This window comes from Oncorhynchus nerka, linkage group LG21, assembly GCF_034236695.1.
Source record: "Oncorhynchus nerka isolate Pitt River linkage group LG21, Oner_Uvic_2.0, whole genome shotgun sequence".
Lineage (NCBI taxonomy): Eukaryota > Metazoa > Chordata > Actinopteri > Salmoniformes > Salmonidae > Oncorhynchus > Oncorhynchus nerka.
The window spans coordinates 6,942,517-6,962,499 of NC_088416.1; the positions used below are offsets into that span (position 1 = coordinate 6,942,517).

A 19,983-nucleotide genomic window follows, 5' to 3' on the forward strand; every position below is an offset into this window, starting at 1 on the left:
TGAGAATGTTAGTATGTGTTCTGTAAGATGTTATCGTGTGTGTGTGTGTGTGTGGTGCACGTGTGTGTGATTACATTACATGATTGGGGTTGCCACCAGATATCCTACATACTGATACTAATTTTAACAAAGGTCAACAACACAATATTGTAATCAATGTTGTAATCATTATTTCAAGCATACAGTGTGATGGTGCAAGACACTTACAGGGAGCACAAATATATATAGCGGAGTAAAAGCCGGCATATTTCCTCATTACCTTGGATTTGAAGATCATGTGAACTAGAATGTTAGATACAGTGCATTCGGAAAGGGTTCAGAACCCTTGACTTTATCCACATTTTGTTACGTTACAGCCTTCTTCTAAAATTGATTAAATACTTTTTTTCTACACACAATACCCCATAATGACAAAGCAAAAACATTTTTGCAAATGTAAATTTATTCAAAACACTGAAATAACTTATTTACATATGAATTCAGATCCTTTGCTATGAGACTAAAAATTGAGCTCAGGTGCATCCTGTTTCCATTAATCATCCTTGATATGTTTCTACTACATGATTGGAGTCCACCTGTGGTAACTTCAATTGGTTGGACATGATCTGTAAAGGCACACACCTGTCTATATAAGGTCCCACAGTTGACAGTGCATGTCAGAGCAAAAACCAAGCCATGAGGACAAAGGAATTGTCCAGAGAACTCCAAGACAGGATCAAGTACCAAGTCCCAAATCTGGGGAAGAGTACCAAAACATTTATGCAGCATTGAAGGTTCCCAAGAATACAGTGGCCTCCATCATTCTTAAATGGAAGAAGTTTGGAACCTTCAAGACTCTTCCTAGAGCTGGGTACCTGGCCAAACTGAGAAATCGGGGAAGAAGGGCCTTAGTCAAGGAGGTGACCAAGAACCTGATGGTCACTCTGACAGAGCTCCAGAGTTCCTTTTTTGGAGATGGGAGAACCTTCCAGAAGGGCAACCATCTCTGCAGCACTCCACAATCAGGCCTTTATGGTAGAGTGACCAGACAGAAGCCACTCATCACTAAAAGGCATCTAAAGGACTCTCAGACCATGAGAAACAAGATTCTCTGGACTGATGAAACCAAGAATTAACTCTTTGGCTGAAAGCCAAGCATCACGTCTTGAGGAAACCTGGCACCATCCCTGCGGTGAAGCAAGGTGGTGGCAGCATTATGCTGTGGGGATGTTTTTCAGAGGTTGAGACAGGGAGACTAGTCAGGATTGAGGGAAAGATGAACGGAGCAAAGTACAGAGAGATCCAGAGCACTGAGGACCTCAGACTGGGTCGTAGGTTCACCTTCCAACAGGAGAACGACCACACAGTCCAGACAAAGCAGGAGTGGCTTCGGGACAAGTATGAATGTCCTTGAGTGGCCCAGACAGAGCCCGGACTTGAACCCAATCAAACATTTCTGGTGAGACCTGAAAATAGCTGTGCAGCAACACTCCCCATCCAACCTGACAGTGCTTGAGAGGATATGCAGAGAAGAATGGGAGAAACTCCCCAAATACAGGTGTGCCAAGCTTGGGGTATTATGTGTAGATTGATGAGGGGGGAAAAAACTATTTAATACATTTTAGAATAACAAAATGTAGAAAAAGTCTAGATTAATTTCCGAATGCACACACAGTGTTTTTTGACCCCCTTTTTCTCCCCAATTATTAGTAGACTATCTTGTCTCATCGCTTCAACTCCGCACTGCTTCTTAACACAGCGTGCATCCAACCCAGAAGCCAGCCGCACAAATGTGTCGGAGGAAACACCAGCGTCTCCTGTGGCAGGCTGGGCGCAGTGCGCGCTAACCAAGATCGCCAGGTGCACGACGAGGCAAGTATATCCCTACCGGCCAAGCCCTCCCTAACCCGGACGACGCTAGGCCAATTGCACGTCGCTCCACGGACCTCCCGGTCGCGGCCGGTTGCGACAGAGCTTGGGCGCGAACCCATGCTGCAGGCCATTTTTGGTACCTTTCCCAAGATCTGTGAACACAATTTCATTTACCACAATCAAGTTGTAGAAACATCTCAAGGATGATCAACGGAAACAGGATGCACCGGAGCTCAATTTTACGTCTCATTGCAAATGGTCTGAATACTTATGTAAATAAGGTATATCTGTTTTGTATAATAAATACATGAGCAAAAATGTCTAAAAACCTCTTTTCACTTTGTCAGTATGGGGTATTGTGTGTAGATTGATGAGAACTTGTATCTATTTAATCTATTTTAGAATAAGGCTGTAATGTAACAAAATGTGGAAAAGGGAAGGGGTCTGAATTCACTGTAAAAGATATACAAGGAACATGAGCATTTCCACCAATGGGAAACTTAGCTATGAATGCAAATGAATATCTAATCACACTCTTTTAGTATGTCAATAATTTGAGGATTCCATTTGTGATTTTGATTCCCATAGTCTAAATAAAAAATATAATTGGAGTTACTCAATTTTAATGAAGGGAAATGACATTGTGAGCAAAATGATTAATCATATTGCTTCAGGAAATTATTTTAAAGCAGCAATCAGCAGAAGAAACAATAAAAATGTGGTCTCACCACCCCTGCTTTGGTAAAAAGCTGAGGGATGGGGCTGGAGAAATGTAACCACTCAAATTAATAGACAGAGCTATAGATGCAAGAACTGACCATCCATGATATCAAAATGATAGTTTTACCTATGTTTTGAAGCTATATAGTGTTTGTTTAAATGTTGTTTGTTTACAAACATTGGAGATAAACAATACTATATTTTGGATCATGATGGGGTACGACAGTTGAACTAAGCTCTTGGGGTACATATGATTCATCTACAAGTCCTAAAATGGATGTTGCAACTGCTGATTGCCCCTTTAAAGGGTTAATGACCTTAGATTTGAGCATCTGAGGCCTCCATTCAAGAACATCTTTAATGAAATGTGTCATTGGTGTTAACGTCATTGGTGTTACTACTTCTACTGGTGGCACAATGTTATCATAATGGTAAAAAATATTTAAAGTAATTAAAATCTGCCACATTACTTGATATAGAGAAGGAAGATGTTCTGAAATACATTTAAATAAATAAAACAACTAGAAAAATGTATTTCATTCTCCCCAAAAAGCCATTCCCAAATGCCACTGCAATTCAAGAATGCCCCAATTGATTAAATATGGGATATTGTGTGTTATGTATTATCAAAAGGTCTGTTAATCAAGGTTTTGGATGTCATTCATAAACTATATTCAAGAAACCACAGTATAACCTATATGTGTCATGGATGAATAGGAGTGGAAGGTAGGAATCAGGTGAACACAAAATAATCCCGCACAAACAAGAGCGGGCCTCACAAGCTTAAATAGGCGAGCAAATCAAGAAAACACAAATAGCAACAGGTGCAACTAATAAGACTAAACTAACAGAAAAGGAAAAAGGAATCGGTGGCGGCTAGTAAGCCGGTGACGACGACCGCCGAACACCGCCCGAACAGGCAGGGGAGCCAACTTGGGTGGGAGTCGTGACAATATGTAGCTATATGGCTTATACAGTATACAGTATGATTTCCATGTTCTCATGTGTCAGAGGAGCGTACGTTGGGCTATAATGTGAATAGGAAAGTGTTCAAGCCCCCCCACCCTGTCCACCTACCTGCTTATTCACTCTGACATGCGGCCCTATCTCTGTCAAATCTGACATGATAAAAACACACCTTAATTCACACAGGTGAATCCATGAACACGCTATTTTTGTTTATTTTATTTCACCTTTATTTAACCAGGTAGGCTAGTTGAGAACAAGTTCTCATTTGCAACTGCGACCTGGCCAAGATAAAGCATAGCAATTTGACACATACAACAACACAGAGTTACACATGGAATAAACAAAACATACAGTCAATAATACAGTAGAACAAAAGAAAACAAAAAGTCTATATACAGTGAGTTGAAGTGAGGTAAGATAAGGGAGGTAAGGCAATAAATAGGCCATGGTGGCGAAGTAATTACAATATAGCAATTAAACACTGGAATGGTAGATGTGCAGAAGATGAATGTGCAAATAGAGATACTGGGGTGCAAAGGAGCCAGATAAATAAATAAATACAGTATGGGGATGAGGTAGGTAGATAGATGGGCTGTTTACAGATGGGCTATGTACAGGTGCAGTGATCTGTGAGCTGCTCTGACAGCTAATGCTTAAAGCTAGTGAGGTACATTTACATTACATTTAAGTCATTTAGCAGACGCTCTTATCCAGAGCGACTTACAAATTGGTGCGTTCACCTTATGACATCTAGTGGAACAGCCACTTTACAATAGTGCATCTAAATCTTTTAAGGGGGGGGGGTGAGAAGGATTACTTTATCCTAGGTATTCCTTAAAGAGGTGGGGTTTCAGGTGTCTCCGGAAGGTGGTGATTGACTCCGCTGTCCTGGCGTTGTGAGGGAGTTTGTTCCACCATTGGGGGCCAGAGCAGCGAACAGTTTTGACTGGGCTGAGCGGGAACTGTACTTCCTCAGTGGTAGGGAGGCGAGCAGGCCAGAGGTGGATGAACGCAGTGCCCTTGTTTGGGTGTAGGGCCTGATCAGAGCCTGGAGGTACTGAGGTGCCGTTCCCCTCACAGCTCCATAGGCAAGCACCATGGTCTTGTAGCGGATGCGAGCTTCAACTGGAAGCCAGTGGAGGGAGCGGAGGAGCGGGGTGACGTGAGAGAACTTGGGAAGGTTGAACACCAGACGGGCTGCGGCGTTCTGGATGAGTTGTAGGGGTTTAATGGCACAGGCAGGGAGCCCAGCCAACAGCGAGTTGCAGTAATCCAGACGGGAGATGACAAGTGCCTGGATTAGGACCTGCGCCGCTTCCTGTGTGAGGCAGGGTCGTACTCTGCGGATGTTGTAGAGCATGAACCTACAGGAACGGGCCACCGCCTTGATGTTAGTTGAGAACGACAGGGTGTTGTCCAGGATCACGCCAAGGTTCTTAGCGCTCTGGGAGGAGGACACAATGGAGTTGTCAACCGTGATGGCGAGATCATGGAACGGGCAGTCCTTAGTTCAGCTTGAGGTGGTGATCCGTCATCCACACTGATATGTCTGCCAGACATGCAGAGATGCGATTCGCCACCTGGTCATCAGAAGGGGGAAAGGAGAAGATTAATTGTGTGTCGTCTGCATAGCAATGATAGGAGAGACCATGTGAGGTTATGACAGAGCCAAGTGACTTGGTGTATAGCGAGAATAGGAGAGGGCCTAGAACAGAGCCCTGGGGGACGCCAGTTGTGAGAGCGCGTGGTGAGGAGACAGATTCTCGCCACGCCACCTGGTAGGAGCGACCTGTCAGGTAGGACGCAATCCAAGCGTGGGCCGCGCCGGAGATGCCCAACTCGGAGAGGGTGGAGAGGAGGATCTGATGGTTCACAGTATCGAAGGCAGCCGATAGGTCTAGAAGGATGAGAGCAGATGAGAGAGAGTTAGCTTTAGCAGTGCGGAGCACCTCCGTGATACAGAGAAGAGCAGTCTCAGTTGAATGACTAGTCTTGAAACCTGACATGGTAGATATGAGGTAGATATGAGTCTCCAGCTTCAGAGATTTTTGCAGTTTGTTCCAGTCATTGGTAGCAGAGAAGTGGAAGGAAATACGAACAAAGGATGAATTGGCATTGGGGGTGACCAGTGAGATATACCTGCTGGAGCGCGTGCTACGAGTGGGTGCTGCTATGGTGACCAGTGAGCTGAGATAAGGCGGGGCTTTACCTAGCAGAGATTAGTAGATAACATGTAGCCAGTGGGTTTGGCGACGAGTATGAAGCGAGGGCCAACCAACGAGAGCGTACAGGTCACAATGGTGGGTAGTGTATGGGGCTTTGGTGACAAAACGGATGGCACTGTGATAGACTGCATCCAATTTGTTGAGTAGAGTGTTGGAGGCTATTTTATAGATAACATCACCGAAGTCGAGGATCGGTAGGATGGTCAGTTTAACGAGGGTATGTTTGGAAGCATGAGTGAAGGATGCTTTGTTGCCATATAGGAAGCAATTTCTAGATTTAATTTCGGATTGGAAATGTTTAATGTGAGTCCGGAAGGAGAGTTTACAGTCTAACCAGACACCTAGGTATTTGTAGTTGTCCACGTATTCTAAGTCAGAGCCGTCCAGAGTAGTGATGCTGGACGGGCGAGCAGGTGTGGGCAGTGATCGATTGAATAGCATGTATTTAGTTTTACTTGCGTTTAAGAGCAGTTGGAGGCCACGGAAGGAGAGTTGTATGGCTTTGAAGCTCGTCTGGAGGTTAGTTAACAGTGTCCAAAGAGGGGCCAGAAGTATACAGAATGGTGCCGTCTCCGTAGCAGTGGATCAGAGAATCACCAGCAGCAAGAGCGACATCATTGATGTATACAGAGAAGAGAGTTGGCCCGGGAATTGAACCCTGTGGCACCCCCATAGAGACTGCCAGAGGTCCGGACAACAGGCCCTCCGATTTGACACACTGAACTCGATCAGAGAAGTAGTTGGTAAACAGGCGAGGCAATCATTTGAGAAAACAAGGCTGTCGAGTCTGCCAATAAGAATGTGGTGATTGACAGAGTTGAAAGCATTGGCCAGGTCGATGAATACGGCTGCACAGTAATGTCTCTTATCGATGGTGGTTATGATGTCGTTTAGGACCTTGAGCGTGGCTGAGGTGACCAACCCATAGCCAGCTCTGAAACCAGATTGCATAGCGGAGAAGGTACGATGGGATTCGAAATGGTCGGTAATCTGTTTGTTAACTTGGCTTTCGAAGACCTTAGAAAGACAGGGTAGGATAGATATACAGTGGGGCAAAAGAGTATTTAGTCAGCCACCAATTGTGCAAGTTCTCCCACTTAAAAAGATGAGAGAGGCCTGTAATTTTCATCATAGGTACACTTCAACTATGACAGACAAAATGAGAAAAGAAAATCCAGAAAATCACATTGTAGGATTTTTAATTAATTAATTTGCAAATTATGGTGGAAAATAAGTATTTGGTCAATAACAAACGTTTCTCCATACTTTGTTATATACCCTTTGTTGGCAATGAAAGAGGTCAAACGTTTTCTGTAAGTCTTCACAACGTTTCCACACACTGTTGCTGGTATTTTGGCCCATTCCTCCATGCAGATCTCCTCTAGAGCAGTGATGTTTTGGGCTGTTACTGGGCAACATGGACTTTCAACTCCCTCCAAAGATTTTCTATGGGGTCGAGATCTGGAGACTGGCTAGGCCACTCCAGGACCTTGAAATGCTTCTTACGAAGCCACTCCTTCGTTGCCCGGGCGGAGTGTTTGGGATCATTGTCATGCTGAAAGACCCAGCCACGTTTCATCTTCAATGCCCTTGCTGATGGAAGGAGGTTTTCACTCAAAATCTCACGATACATGGCCCCATTCATTCTTTCCTTTACACAGATCAGTCGTCCTGGTCCCTTTGCAGAAAAACAGCCCCAAAGCATGATGTTTCCACCCCCATGCTTCACAGTAGGTATGGTGTTCTTTGGATGCAACTCAGCATTCTTTGTCCTCCAAACACGACGAGTTGAGTTTTAAACAAAAAGTAATATTTTGGTTTCATCTGACCATATGACATTCTCCCAATCTTCTTCTGGATCATCCAAATGCTCTCTAGTAAACTTCAGACGGGCCTGGACATGTACTGGCTTAAGCAGGGGGACACGTCTGGCACTGTAGGATTTGAGTCCCTGGTGGCGTAGTGTGTTACTGATGGTAGGCTTTGTTACTTTGGTCCCAGCTCTCTGCAGGTCATTCACTAGGTCCCCCCGTGTGGTTCTGGGATTTTTGCTCGCCGTTCTTGTGATCATTTTGACCCCACGGGGTGAGATCTTGCGTGGAGCCCCAGATTGAGGGAGATTATCAGTAGTCTTGTATGTCTTCCATTTCCTAATAATTGCTCCCACAGTTGATTTCTTCAAACCAAGCTGCTTACCTATTGCAGATTCAGTCTTCCCAGCCTGGTGCAGGTCTACAATGTTGTTTCTGGTGTCCTTTGACAGCTCTTTGGTCTTGGCCATAGTGGAGTTTGGAGTGTGACTGTTTGAGGTTGTGGACAGGTGTCTTTTATACTAATAACAAGTTCAAACAGGTGCCATTAATACAGGTGTAAAGGCTGCAGGCATCCATTTATTTAATTAGGTTATTTTTTTGGACCCAACATCTGGAAGTCATTTCATGTGGGTACACAAAGTTAGACGCTGTAAACTAACCTCTCCCTCGTCTTTCACCTTTTCTCGTTTCAGTTGAACACTCCAGATGAAAATCGCCCCCTGACCAGTGAAGACTACGTGGCCGTGCCCATCTGTCCCTGTGTCTTTCAGAGAGGGTGAATAAAAAAATGATCTGACCGTTTTTTATTTTAAATGTCTCTCCCTGATCTCCCACTTCATTATGCCTCACCTTTTATTTGATTTTATCCTATCCTCCCGGGGTTTCAGTTTTACTTTTCTTTTCCTTGTTCATCATGGCTGTTTCTATTTTTTGGTTAATTAAATAATTGAAATTAAAACTTTTTATACAATTATCACTGTTTATTTTATTTTTCCTTACCAATAGGAAATTCTGTACATTTTCTGAAATGTCAAGAAATCCCAGTGATTCTCTGCTTATTTTATACTTTTTACCATACTTACTAATTAGAGAAGTTGGAGATTGGCTTTTCACATTGCAGCATATCACTGAACATGAAAGATCAATGTTGAATTCAAATGTCAGAAGACAAAACTAGATTAACGCTATAGAATATATCAGATTCAATTTTGCCTGTCACAAGTAGAGGGCACTATGATCATAGATTTCAGATGTCTTCCACTATAATTTAAAAAAAATTAAAATGAAAAAAATATATAGACTGAACAAAAATATAAATGCATTATGTAAAGTGTTGGTCACATGTTTCATGAGCTGAAATAAAAGATCCCAGAAATGTTCCATATGCACAAAAATATTATTTATCTAAAATACAATTTTGGGCAGAAATCTGTTTACATCCCTGTTAGTGAGCATTTATCCTTCGCCAAGATAATCCATCCACCTGACAGCTGTGGCATATCAAGAAGCTGGTTAAACAGCATCATCATGGGGACAATTAAAGACCAGTCTAAAATGTGCAGTGTCACATCACAATGCCACAGATGTCTCAAGTTGAGGGAGCGTGCAATTGGCATACTGACTGCAGGAATGTCCACCAGAGCTTTTGCCAGATAACCTCTACCATTAAGCCACCTTCAACATTGTTTTAGAGAATTTGGCAGTACCTCCAACCGGCCTCACAACCGCAGATCACGTGTAACCATGACAGCCCAGGACCTCCACATCCGGCTTTTTTACCTGTAGGATCGTCTGAAACCAGCCACCCAGACAGCTGATGAAACTGTGAGTTTGCACAACTGAAGAATTTTTGCACAAATTGTAAAAAAAAAAAACATCTCAAGGAAGCTCACCTGCGTGCTCGTGTGGGCGAGTGGTTTGCTGATGTCAATCCAGTGAACAGAGTGCCCCATGATGTTGGTAGGGTTATGGTATGAGCAGACATAAGCTACAGACAATGAACACAATTGCATTTTATCGTGGCGTCCCTCCGCCGCCATCACCTCATGTTTCAGCATGATAATGCACGTTGCAAGGATCTGTACATAATTCTTGGAAGTTGAAAATGTCCACGTTCTTTCATGGCCTGCGTACTCACCAGACATGTCACCCATTGAGCATGTTTGGTATGCTCTGGTTCGATGTGTACGACAGCGGGTTCCAGTTCCGCCAATATACAGCAACAGCCATTGAAGAGGAGTGGGACACCATTCCAAAGGCCACAATCAAAAGTCTGATCAACTCTATGCGAAGGAGATGTGTTGTGCTGCATGAGGCAAATGGTGGTCACACCAGATACTGACTGGTTTTTTATCCACGCCCCTACCTTTAAAAAGGAAGAAGCTATATCTGACCAACAGATGCATATCTATATTCCCAGTAATATGAAATCAATAGATTAGGGCCTAATGAATTTATTTCAATTGACTGATTTCCTTAAATGAACTGTAACTCAGTAAAGTATTTGAATTTGTTGCATGCTGGGTAGTATATTTGTTGTTCAGTATTATTCCACCTTTCCAAAGGACCACCTATTAGTCTATGTATAACACGAGAATCTACATCCACGAAATATGTGAAGGATATTTTTTGCTTTTAAGTAGGTTGAGTATTGGCAAAGTGGGACACTCTGAAAATGTGCTTTCTGGAAAACCTTGGGATACGTAAGGCATTCAGTGAATTCTCCTTTATCACACCGTCATAAATGGAGAGATTCTTTGCGATTGCTTTTCCATCTTATGGTATTTCTAAAATAGTTATTAATAATGGCTAACCCTTTGGAACTCGTAGCTAATTGTATAGTTGCGAGTCTTGAGTTAATTACAGCTGAGATGGTTGCCTTTCAGACTGTGGCGATGCAAAATCGATTGGCACTTGATTATCTTCTGTCAGCACAATGGGGTACATGTGCTGTTATTGGTGCTGAACGCTGTACTTTCATTCCTGATAATTCGGAGGAAATAACTGACCTGATCCAAAAGATCAGAACTGAGGGCGCTAAGTACCATGATTTACAATCCAGATGATTTAGGCTTAGTCATGTGGTTGTCTTCAACATTCGGTACATGTGGAAGTTTATTTAGTGAGCATGATACTTCCAATAGTTGGGAGTTGCGTTTATTTTTCTTATCCTCATCCAGGTTAAGTGTGCTATTGCCACGATGTTTGTCTGCTAAAATCCTATGATTATGTGAGAGTACATCATAAGATTCATCAACCGTGTCCTTTTTGGAGATGGGTGTCAGTGGTGTTGACCAGAATGTGGTGGGGGTCATAAAAGGGTCTTCATCGTCACACCAAGCCTCATGATTGTGGTCAGTGTGCCCGTGGTAACTGTCCTCGGTGCTGTAACGAACCATGCTCTCTCCGATGTGGTATCACACTTGTTGATACCTCTTCTCTATAACTTTGTGTGAAATCTATTTCTTATTGCAACGGCAAGTAGAATATGCCCTTTGTGTTCTATAGAATTGCAAGGTGTTTCATGTGAAGGATTTTATGCTTACTGCTAATGTTTTTTATTCTGTCTATTTTTTCATGTTTTCTAAAAATACATTTGAACTATATATATTTTTTTATGGTCTAGGGGGGAATATAAGAATATTTTGAAGATGAGATACAACACAGAAGATGAGTGAACGAGAGTACTAGAGTACTAATGGTCAATAGCGAATTGTAAATAGGAATTGGGTTTCAGTTCAACATCTGTTTGGGATCTGTGGAATGTCCCTCCTGAACTCAGTGACATGTGCTACGTTCTGTACATTGAGTCAGGGGCAGGATACTTGTTATTTGGCCATTGGCCAAATTGTACTGCAAGGACTTCTGATTGGTCAACCCCTGGCTAGGGTGGGGGTTATAAATGACATCCTGTTCCTTTGTTCAGTGGGGAAAAGCTGAGGACAGGGGAGACTGAACATCTGACCTCCCAGCATAACATCTTGATTTGTCCTGTCTGAATAAATCTATTTTTCTCCCCTTGATTTGCTTTGGAGTTTGTGTTATTGAAGAATAACACAAATTGCTCACAGCATCAAGAACATGCATATCCTTTCTTCAGGTCCTGAGCTACAAGCAGTTAGATTTTGGTATGTCATTTTAGGTGAAAATGGGGGGAATGGTCCAATCCTTAAGTTAAAGGATTTATAAGCCTTGAGACAATTGAGACATGGATTGTGTTTGTGTGCCATTCAGAGGGGGAATGGGCAAGACGAAAGATGTAAGTGCCTTTGAACAGGGTATGGTAATAAGTGCCAGGTGCACTGGTTTGTGTCAAGAACTGTAACACGTCTGGATTTTTCACCGTGTGTATCAAGAATGGTCCACAATCCAAAGGACATCTAGCCAACTTGACACGACTGTGGGAAGAATTGGAGTCAACATGGGTCTACATACAGAGCCAGGGCAGCTAGACATCCTTGAACACTTGACACCTTGTAGTCCATGCCCCGAGAAATTGAGGCTGCTCTGAGAGCAAAAAGGGGTGCAACTCAATATTATGAAAGTGGTCCTAATGTTTTGTTCACTCAGTGTATCTTTAGGTGTAATGATGTAATTGTCTATGTAAGGTTGGATTTCTTTATTGAGTGGAAGATTGTGTATTCATGTAAGTGATATTCTGCAAGAATCAATGGGTAGCCTATATTTCATTCATTTGAATTATTTAAAAAAAACTGTTCATTAATCACAGATTAAACTACATACAAATTGGAAATCATCAATGTAATCACTCTACTTTGACAATTACTAAATGTTACCAAACTAAGAAAAAGTGAGTGTGTATTCTGTAAAATTGTATTTCGAGAAGTCAATGGGTCATTCCAGGACATGACTGGGGTTGCTACCAGATTTCCACCATACTGATTTCAACAAAAGAAAGACTGCAATCATACATTTTATTTTAAAGATTGTAGCTAGTCATGTTATTTCAATACATAGTGACGGTGCAAGACAATCACAGGGAGCACAAATAGGTCAGAAACATTTCTCTCATTACGTTGGATTGGAAAATTATATGAACTAGAATGTTATAAATCTGTGCTTCCCAACTAAAAGTTTGATGAGTTGACTCAAGTGTATTACTGCTAGGCCAAAAGAAAAATGTGCACCATAGGACAAGGATCATTAAAACACTGGATTAATGAATCATAATGAATTAACAATTAAACATCAGTCTAAGTTTTGATGAGATAGTAGAGGATATGTCATTTACTTCACAATGGTCTTAATCAAAAACTGAATCGAAAACTGCTAGGCAATCACGGAGATGACTTTAATAACCATTACATCTGTAAAATTGAGCTCTGGTAAGAACATCCATGGAGTAGTCCCTCCCAGTGGTCCTCTCATCCACTCTACTGTAACAGTGGACATTATCCAGCCCCACATTGTAGGCTGCTAACCCTCCTGAAAAAACAAACACACAGGCTGTAATGTAGTCATGTAATCTATGTAGTTGTATAATGCATAATAAAGTTTGTATTAAACCTATGACTTGATCATCTCTATCAAACTCTGGGCAGTTTCCTAAGGACACAAAAATTGACAGCTGTGCCATATAGATTGCAAAATTGTTGGGAAGAGATTTGATGTACTGATTCCTTGGCACATGGTTTATGAACTCAAACAGAACCACAACAGATTAAAAAACGTAGAATTTAAATTGAAATGATTATACAAAATTATGGCAAACAGAATGTTATGTTATATTAAGGGGGATACAACAATCCCACGTCTCCAGATATTGCTGCGAAGAGACAGAATCATTAGATCATTTGTTTTGGTATTTTCTATTCGGGGTATGTAGCTTGTTTTTGGTCGCTGTTTCAGGAATGTCTGGAGAATTTCAACATTTACCAGGAGCTAACTTGGCAAATAGCACTGCTGGATGATTTGAAAAGTCATAGTCAATTGATCAATAAAATAATAATACTTTTAGCAAAGGTTTTTATCTTTGGTTTGCAATCTGTAGACTATGAGAATAGAAAACTGGATGGTCTTCAGAGATAGATGGGAGGGGTTGACAGTAGCTGAAGGATGGGATTAAAAACAAACAAAAGATAACTATTGTAAAATGCATTGTTAGTAAAATCTATATAGTATGCATAAGCTGGAAGTAGAAGCCTAGGTGTTGTTTCCCATTTGTTTACTCCAACTAGGGGAAAAGTGTCAGGGTTAGGAGAAAATAAAGGAAACTATTTAGAAAGGATAGTGATATATATATATATATTTTTTTTACCCCACAAATATGGGGGATTGGAAATGATGCAGACAATTACATTGTAGCTTCCATCAATCTAAAAAACTATTGGCAAGAAGGGCAGGTCAATTGGTAGGCAATACCTCTCAGCTGCTGCTCTTTGGTCCATGAAGGGAATTTTCTCTGAACCGATCCAATTATACCAACGAGTATCCCAGTTGCTTGACTCAGATGTTCCTCACTGTCCCATCTCCCCAGTGGAACGTGCCAGTTTTTGTCAACCTATAAAAAACAATATGCAATAGAAATCTATGGACACCACTTCGTATTGGATTGTGAAATAGGAAACAAGCTCTCTTGTCTGCCAACAACAGTATAACAAAGGTACCTGCAAAACTGAGTACCTACCTGCATGAGTCCAAATGCATTTCCATTGTCCCCCCAACCATTGACCAGTCCTGCTCCTGTCCCAGCCCTGGTCTCTCGTGAGATGATCCCAGCTATGATGGATGGCTCCACTCCATGGTTATGCCCCACTCGCTTTATGATGGACTTATAGTTGTTCATGTATGGCAGTTCTCTTGCCATTTCATGAGATCCTGTTTGTAAATGAACTTATTATATTTGAGTATTTGTCAGAACTTGTAAGAGTTGCCAGAGACCACTTACAGCTAGCTGTATGGAGGTACAAGTAGTACCAACCTTCATATCATAGGCTATAATCAAGACAATTCACGTGAGATTAAATTCAAAGTGCACAGACTACACAAGACAAACCCAAACTGAAGTGTATATTAGTACAAGCCCTTTTGTAAGGTAGCAGTGATATTCCAAAAACACAAAATGTATATAGAGTTCTGGTAGGGGTGAGTGGGGTAAGTTAAGCCATTTTTTACATTCAGCATCACTCCGTCAAGGAAAATATAGTCATCTTTCTATTAAATATATCCACATATATTTCCGGATGTTGTGTATCCCAGGTATGGGGTAAATTGAGCTGAGGGACAGTGTAAAGTGTGCCATATAAACATTTCTGTACTGAATGAAATATTACCACTGCCTTTTTAAAACTCTTATTTCCAGAACACAATTCAAAAACAATCACAATAGTTTGTCTTTTAATCACCTTTTAACAAAGGACTAACACCTAACAAACACTAAGGCCAGGCCTTGTTGTTGCCTCATATCCCAGCGATAATGCCTTCTTGCATCACACCTGGGAAGGAAACATTTCAATTTGTTCAACATGGCCATAGGTTCAACTTACCCCAAGGCAAACATTTTGACTATATTAGCCCTCAAAACTACAAGGATGCACTTTCATGAAAGGTTTAGTTTAGATTACAAACATCATGAAACCTCTGACCCAATAAAATAATTTGGGGGGGCACAACTTGCTTACCACTTTTTCCATGTGGTTTCTTCCTTCACAGACTCCATGAAATTATTACCTTTTCCTAAATATTTGGTCAAATGAATAATTGTGTGTGGTTTTCTAGAAACAAGAGTGGCTCAAATTACCCCACATATACATTTCAATTCAAATATAACACATAATATGTCAAAGCTAATATAAATATATGACAGGATATTTTAACTGGTGCAGCAGATTTTGTGAAATAGCTTTAACTATTAGTCAGACTTCAGAGTTGTATACTAAAAGGACACCCATGTGCAACAGACATGTCACAAGGAAGTGCATGGCGTACATTCTTTTTTACTTTTAAACTCAGACAAAACAGAAATGTTAGTTCTTGGTCCCAAGAACTAACACAATTAATATTGATAGTTGTACAGTCATCTCAAATAAAACTATGAAGGACCTCGACATTACTCTGGACCCTGATCTCTCTTTTGAGGAACATATCAAGAATATTTCAAGGACAGCTTTTTTCCCCATCTTCGTAAAATTGCAAAAATCAGGAACTTTTTGTCCAAAAATTATATCTATGCTTTTGCCACTTCTAGATTAGACTACTGAAATAATCTAGAACCCCAAAAATGAATCATATTACTCCAGTTCTAGCCTCTCTACAGTGGCTTCTTGTTAAGGCTAGGGCTGATTTCAAGATTTGTACTGCTAACTAACAAGCATTACATGAGCTTCTGGTCCGTGGGGCGACGCACAATTGGCCTAGCGTCGTCCGGGTTAGGCCGGAAGGGATATCCTTGCCTCATCGCGCACCAGCGACTCCTGTGGCGGGCCGGGCACAGTGCGTGCTAACCAAGGTTGTGTGTCTCCTCCCAATGGACTTGTTGTTGCAATATATAACTTTTTGGGTGGCCTGACCAAATTCACATAGAAATGTTAGTTATAGATCTGTCATTCTCATTGAAAGCAAGTCTAAGAAGCGGTCTGTTCCATGTGCACTATTTCTATGCTTCCCATTTAAAAGTTGTTTTTGCCACTTTTACTTTCGGTTTTGTGCACCATCAAACAGCTGAAAGTACAATATTTTTGGTTATGGGAAAATATATGTCACAGGGTTTAGATGGTACAATGGTTCTCTACACAATGACTGCTTGTTTTGTCACAAACTGAAATTAGGCGAACTATGAGAAGTTCTGAAACCAGGAAATGGCGGAGCAATTTATGCATATTGTGCCTTTAGTTTTCATGTACCTAATAAAAATCAAAACTTCAATGTTTCTATCGCATTTTCAACTCTACCGATAGTTGTCACAACAACTGTTGCGCTAAATAGCAAATGTGCCTGCCTACACTGTTTTTGGCTCGTGCGCTCTTGCCAACGTCTCACAGATACAATGCGGATAGACGGATTGACTGCAGGTATGCTACATGAGATTATTATGGAGAAGAGCAAGAATGCTTTTATTTGTCAAACGCAGTCAAGCATTGATCATCATGTCACTAGAATAAAACCATTGATATTTATTGTAAAGGAGCATCAAGCTCATCACTGTGCACTCAGTAGACTCCACAAGCCCAGCTACTGGTTCTTTTCATCATCATTGATTTCATTTGTAGCCAAATACAGTAAACCGCATGGTTTCCTGCGTCGTAGTGACTCCATATGATGGTTATGATATCAGTATGTGCACATTAAGGCATTTCCGCCGCCAGTTCTTGCATTATTTATTTCACCAACACAAAAAGATCCCACCATGTCGAACAAACAAATTATCTGTCTGCGTTTGTAAACATTTTAATGGAGCTTCCTGTTTCCATCACAGCTGTCGTGATATTAAAAAAATATATACAGTACGACTTTACTCTCATAAAAACTGTGGATGGAAACGTGGTTAGTAGATGGAACCGAATCACACCATTTGCCTGTTTTCAAAAGATAAAAGCTTACCCATGTTGATGTTTTGATTCTTGAAACTGGAGACTCCTCAAAATGTATAAACTAAAACTCAAGAAGTAAGTAGTAGTAGTACTGCTAGTGCTGCTGCAAATTTGACAAATATGCCTCTGCCCATGCACAACTGACTTCCTTTAGGCAACACTGTTTTTATAACGGACATGGAAAGATTAGGGGCTGACGTACCAATTACAAGCAAATTGCACTGCATGGCCAAGCTCCTCCCCAGCAGTGGTGGAAAAAGTACTCTATGGTCATACTTGAGTAAATGTAAAGATACCGAAATAGACAATTACTCAAGTAAAAGTGAAAGTCACCCAGTAAAGTATTACTTGAGTAAAAGTCTAAAAGTATTTGGTTTTAAATACACTTAAGTATCAAAAGTAAATGTAATTGCTAAAATATACACCACTGTTCCCCGGTCACGAGCCGATATGGCAATGTTCATAATTACGCCAATTAACAAAATCAAAAGCTAATTCACATGTTGCATGATTCATTTAGCAGCCTACTTAGACCTGACAATGTGAAAGTTAATCAAAATGAAATATGGTGGCTGTGTATAGCAGCGTTTCCCAAACGTGTGGTCACCGGGGCTATAAAACTGTGAAGTATCTGTTTAGAAAGTTCTCTCACCACCAAATATGGTAGTGGCGGGTTAATGGGAGAGGATGGAACTAGGTGAAACTGGGCCGACGTTCTACTAATTATCTCAGCGTAAATATCTGATCTCAATACATTTTTCTGTTCCCAAAACTCCAATCTGTTGTGAACACAGCACACAAAGTTTTATAGACTTAATGCTTTGCCAAAGTTTTTAAAAATGCCATTGTTCAGAAGGAGTGCAAGGTCGAACGGAGTTTGTGCACACATGCACTTCACAGAGGAGGCGTTCCCTAAAGGAAATATGCAAATGCATGTTACAATGTGCCAACAGGATCTCGCTAGCGCTTGATTGACTTTGCCCACCTCCTTGCTTTTTCTGCACACTATGCTTCATTTGTACGCACTGCAAATAACATAGATGAACTATATTGGGTTAATTAGGAATATCTTTGCTTGGTGCTCTATCCAGTCCGCATTGCGGAAGTTCAGCTTTACAGCCTGATAGAAATTTAAAGGAAATGTTCCCGCTTTAGTGGAGACTGCATTCACAATAAACGGCTCAATCGTCATTTATCTTTAAATATGTCTCGTGGAATCTATAAAGCTTCAGCTTTACAGACTGAATAGAGCCCTTGGTCCTGGGAGCCCTAGCAATACAGCTGATTCAAATAATGATGCATCAAGCTTTGATTAGTTGTGTAGTGCTAGGGCAAAAAAATAAACATGCACCCCTTGAGGTCCCCAGAGGACTGTACTGCAAAGCAGGATCAATGAGTTAGCTAGCTAACTTACCTAAATCATCTGAAATAACTAAACAAAAAAAATCTGAATATAATTTTGAAGTTGGCTCAACAACCAAAAACACATTTCTAAATGTAGCTTTCTTAATGAACCCGAAAATCTATAGTTATTTCTGGTCTTCTTTCAGGTTAGTTGGCTAACTCATTGATTCTGCTTTCTGGTATACCCCTGGGGCAGAAAACAGTTTCAACCAGCGATTGAGTTGTGAGACTGCTGTAGTGCTCATCACTCCCCCTAACTGGGAGGGGGCCAGAGACAATTACTCGATGCCGACACATCTTTCTAGCTGATTTACACGCTGAAGCTATGTTGTGCTTGGTGACCTCTGACTGTTTCATCCTAACATCGTTGGTGCCGACGTGGATAACAATATCTCTATACTCTCTACACTCGCCAGTTATAGCTTTAGCCAGCACCATCTTCAGATTAGCCTTGACGTCGGTAGCCCTGCCCCCTACAGCACTTCCCTCCAGAAGCTATGAGAAAGATGTCCGGCTGCGGGGACCGTGCGAGGGGATTTATACTAACGTTGCTGTCTGTACTTACTGGTGGCACAGGCGCTGTTTCATCCTTTCCTACACTGAAATTACCCTTGCCTAACGATTGATCTGAAGCTGGGCTTGCAGCACAGCTATTCTCGCCGTAAAGCGATCGTTATCCTGTATATTACGAGTACAAGCGACTGCAATTAGTTACTACTTAGCTTCGGCTGTTGGAGGTCCTGACGAACCATGTCCAGATAAAGCGTCCGGAGTGAAAAAGTTTAATGAAAAAAAGTTGAGTGAGGGGGAAAAACTAAAAATATAAAAAAGAAAAAAAACGTAAAGTTGTCAGGTAGCAAAGTAAGGTTGGCAACAAAACGCACAGCAACACGTAAACAAGTCTGCAAATTGTGACCGGGGGGAAGACTTTTGGCTCGTGAGAGAGCACTACTTTCAAAACTACTGGCGGAAATCATCCAAAAGTTAGACAGTCCGTCATTGCATAGGCTAAACACATTCTTATTTAACTGCTGCCTCATTTTAAAGGAACAATATAGGCTAGTCCACGGCAAGAATAAACTAGTTGTCATTGTTTTATATAGCTCTTTATATACCTGGCACTAACATTCGTCCTGATCTTGTCCACATTCACATTGTGCCCACATTTAGACAGGTGTGAACGATTAAAATACCCGTTGTGAACTGATTGTGATCAGATCTACCTGACCAGCTCCAGAGGTGGTCCGCGACACATTGTTTCTGGATATCTTACAATTTAAAATAGATCTGGACGGTCAAACCATTTAAATCATAACTATACCGCCTTCCTTGACTCAAGGCATCAATTATTGAGAGAAAAAAGGTCATTATTTTGAAACAATATCTTTCAAATAATTGGAATGCTTGAAGGGACCAGGAAATCTGATCACAATGTGGACACATTTTTAAACA

The 19,983-nt window shown here is 41.3% G+C and overlaps 1 protein-coding gene across 1 annotated transcript; it reads right to left on the reverse strand.

Moving 5' to 3' along the window:
* Positions 1-12,499: 12,499 nt before the first annotated feature.
* Positions 12,500-17,311, reverse strand: LOC115142509 (lysozyme G-like). The gene is made up of 4 exons (XM_029682031.2): positions 17,138-17,311; positions 14,226-14,416; positions 13,961-14,099; positions 12,500-13,024 (listed from the first exon to the last, which is right to left on the reverse strand). The coding sequence occupies exons 1-4, from the start codon at positions 17,139-17,141 to the stop codon at positions 12,891-12,893; spliced, it is 468 nt and encodes a 155-aa protein (XP_029537891.2). The 5' UTR covers positions 17,142-17,311; the 3' UTR covers positions 12,500-12,890.
* Positions 17,312-19,983: the final 2,672 nt, after the last annotated feature.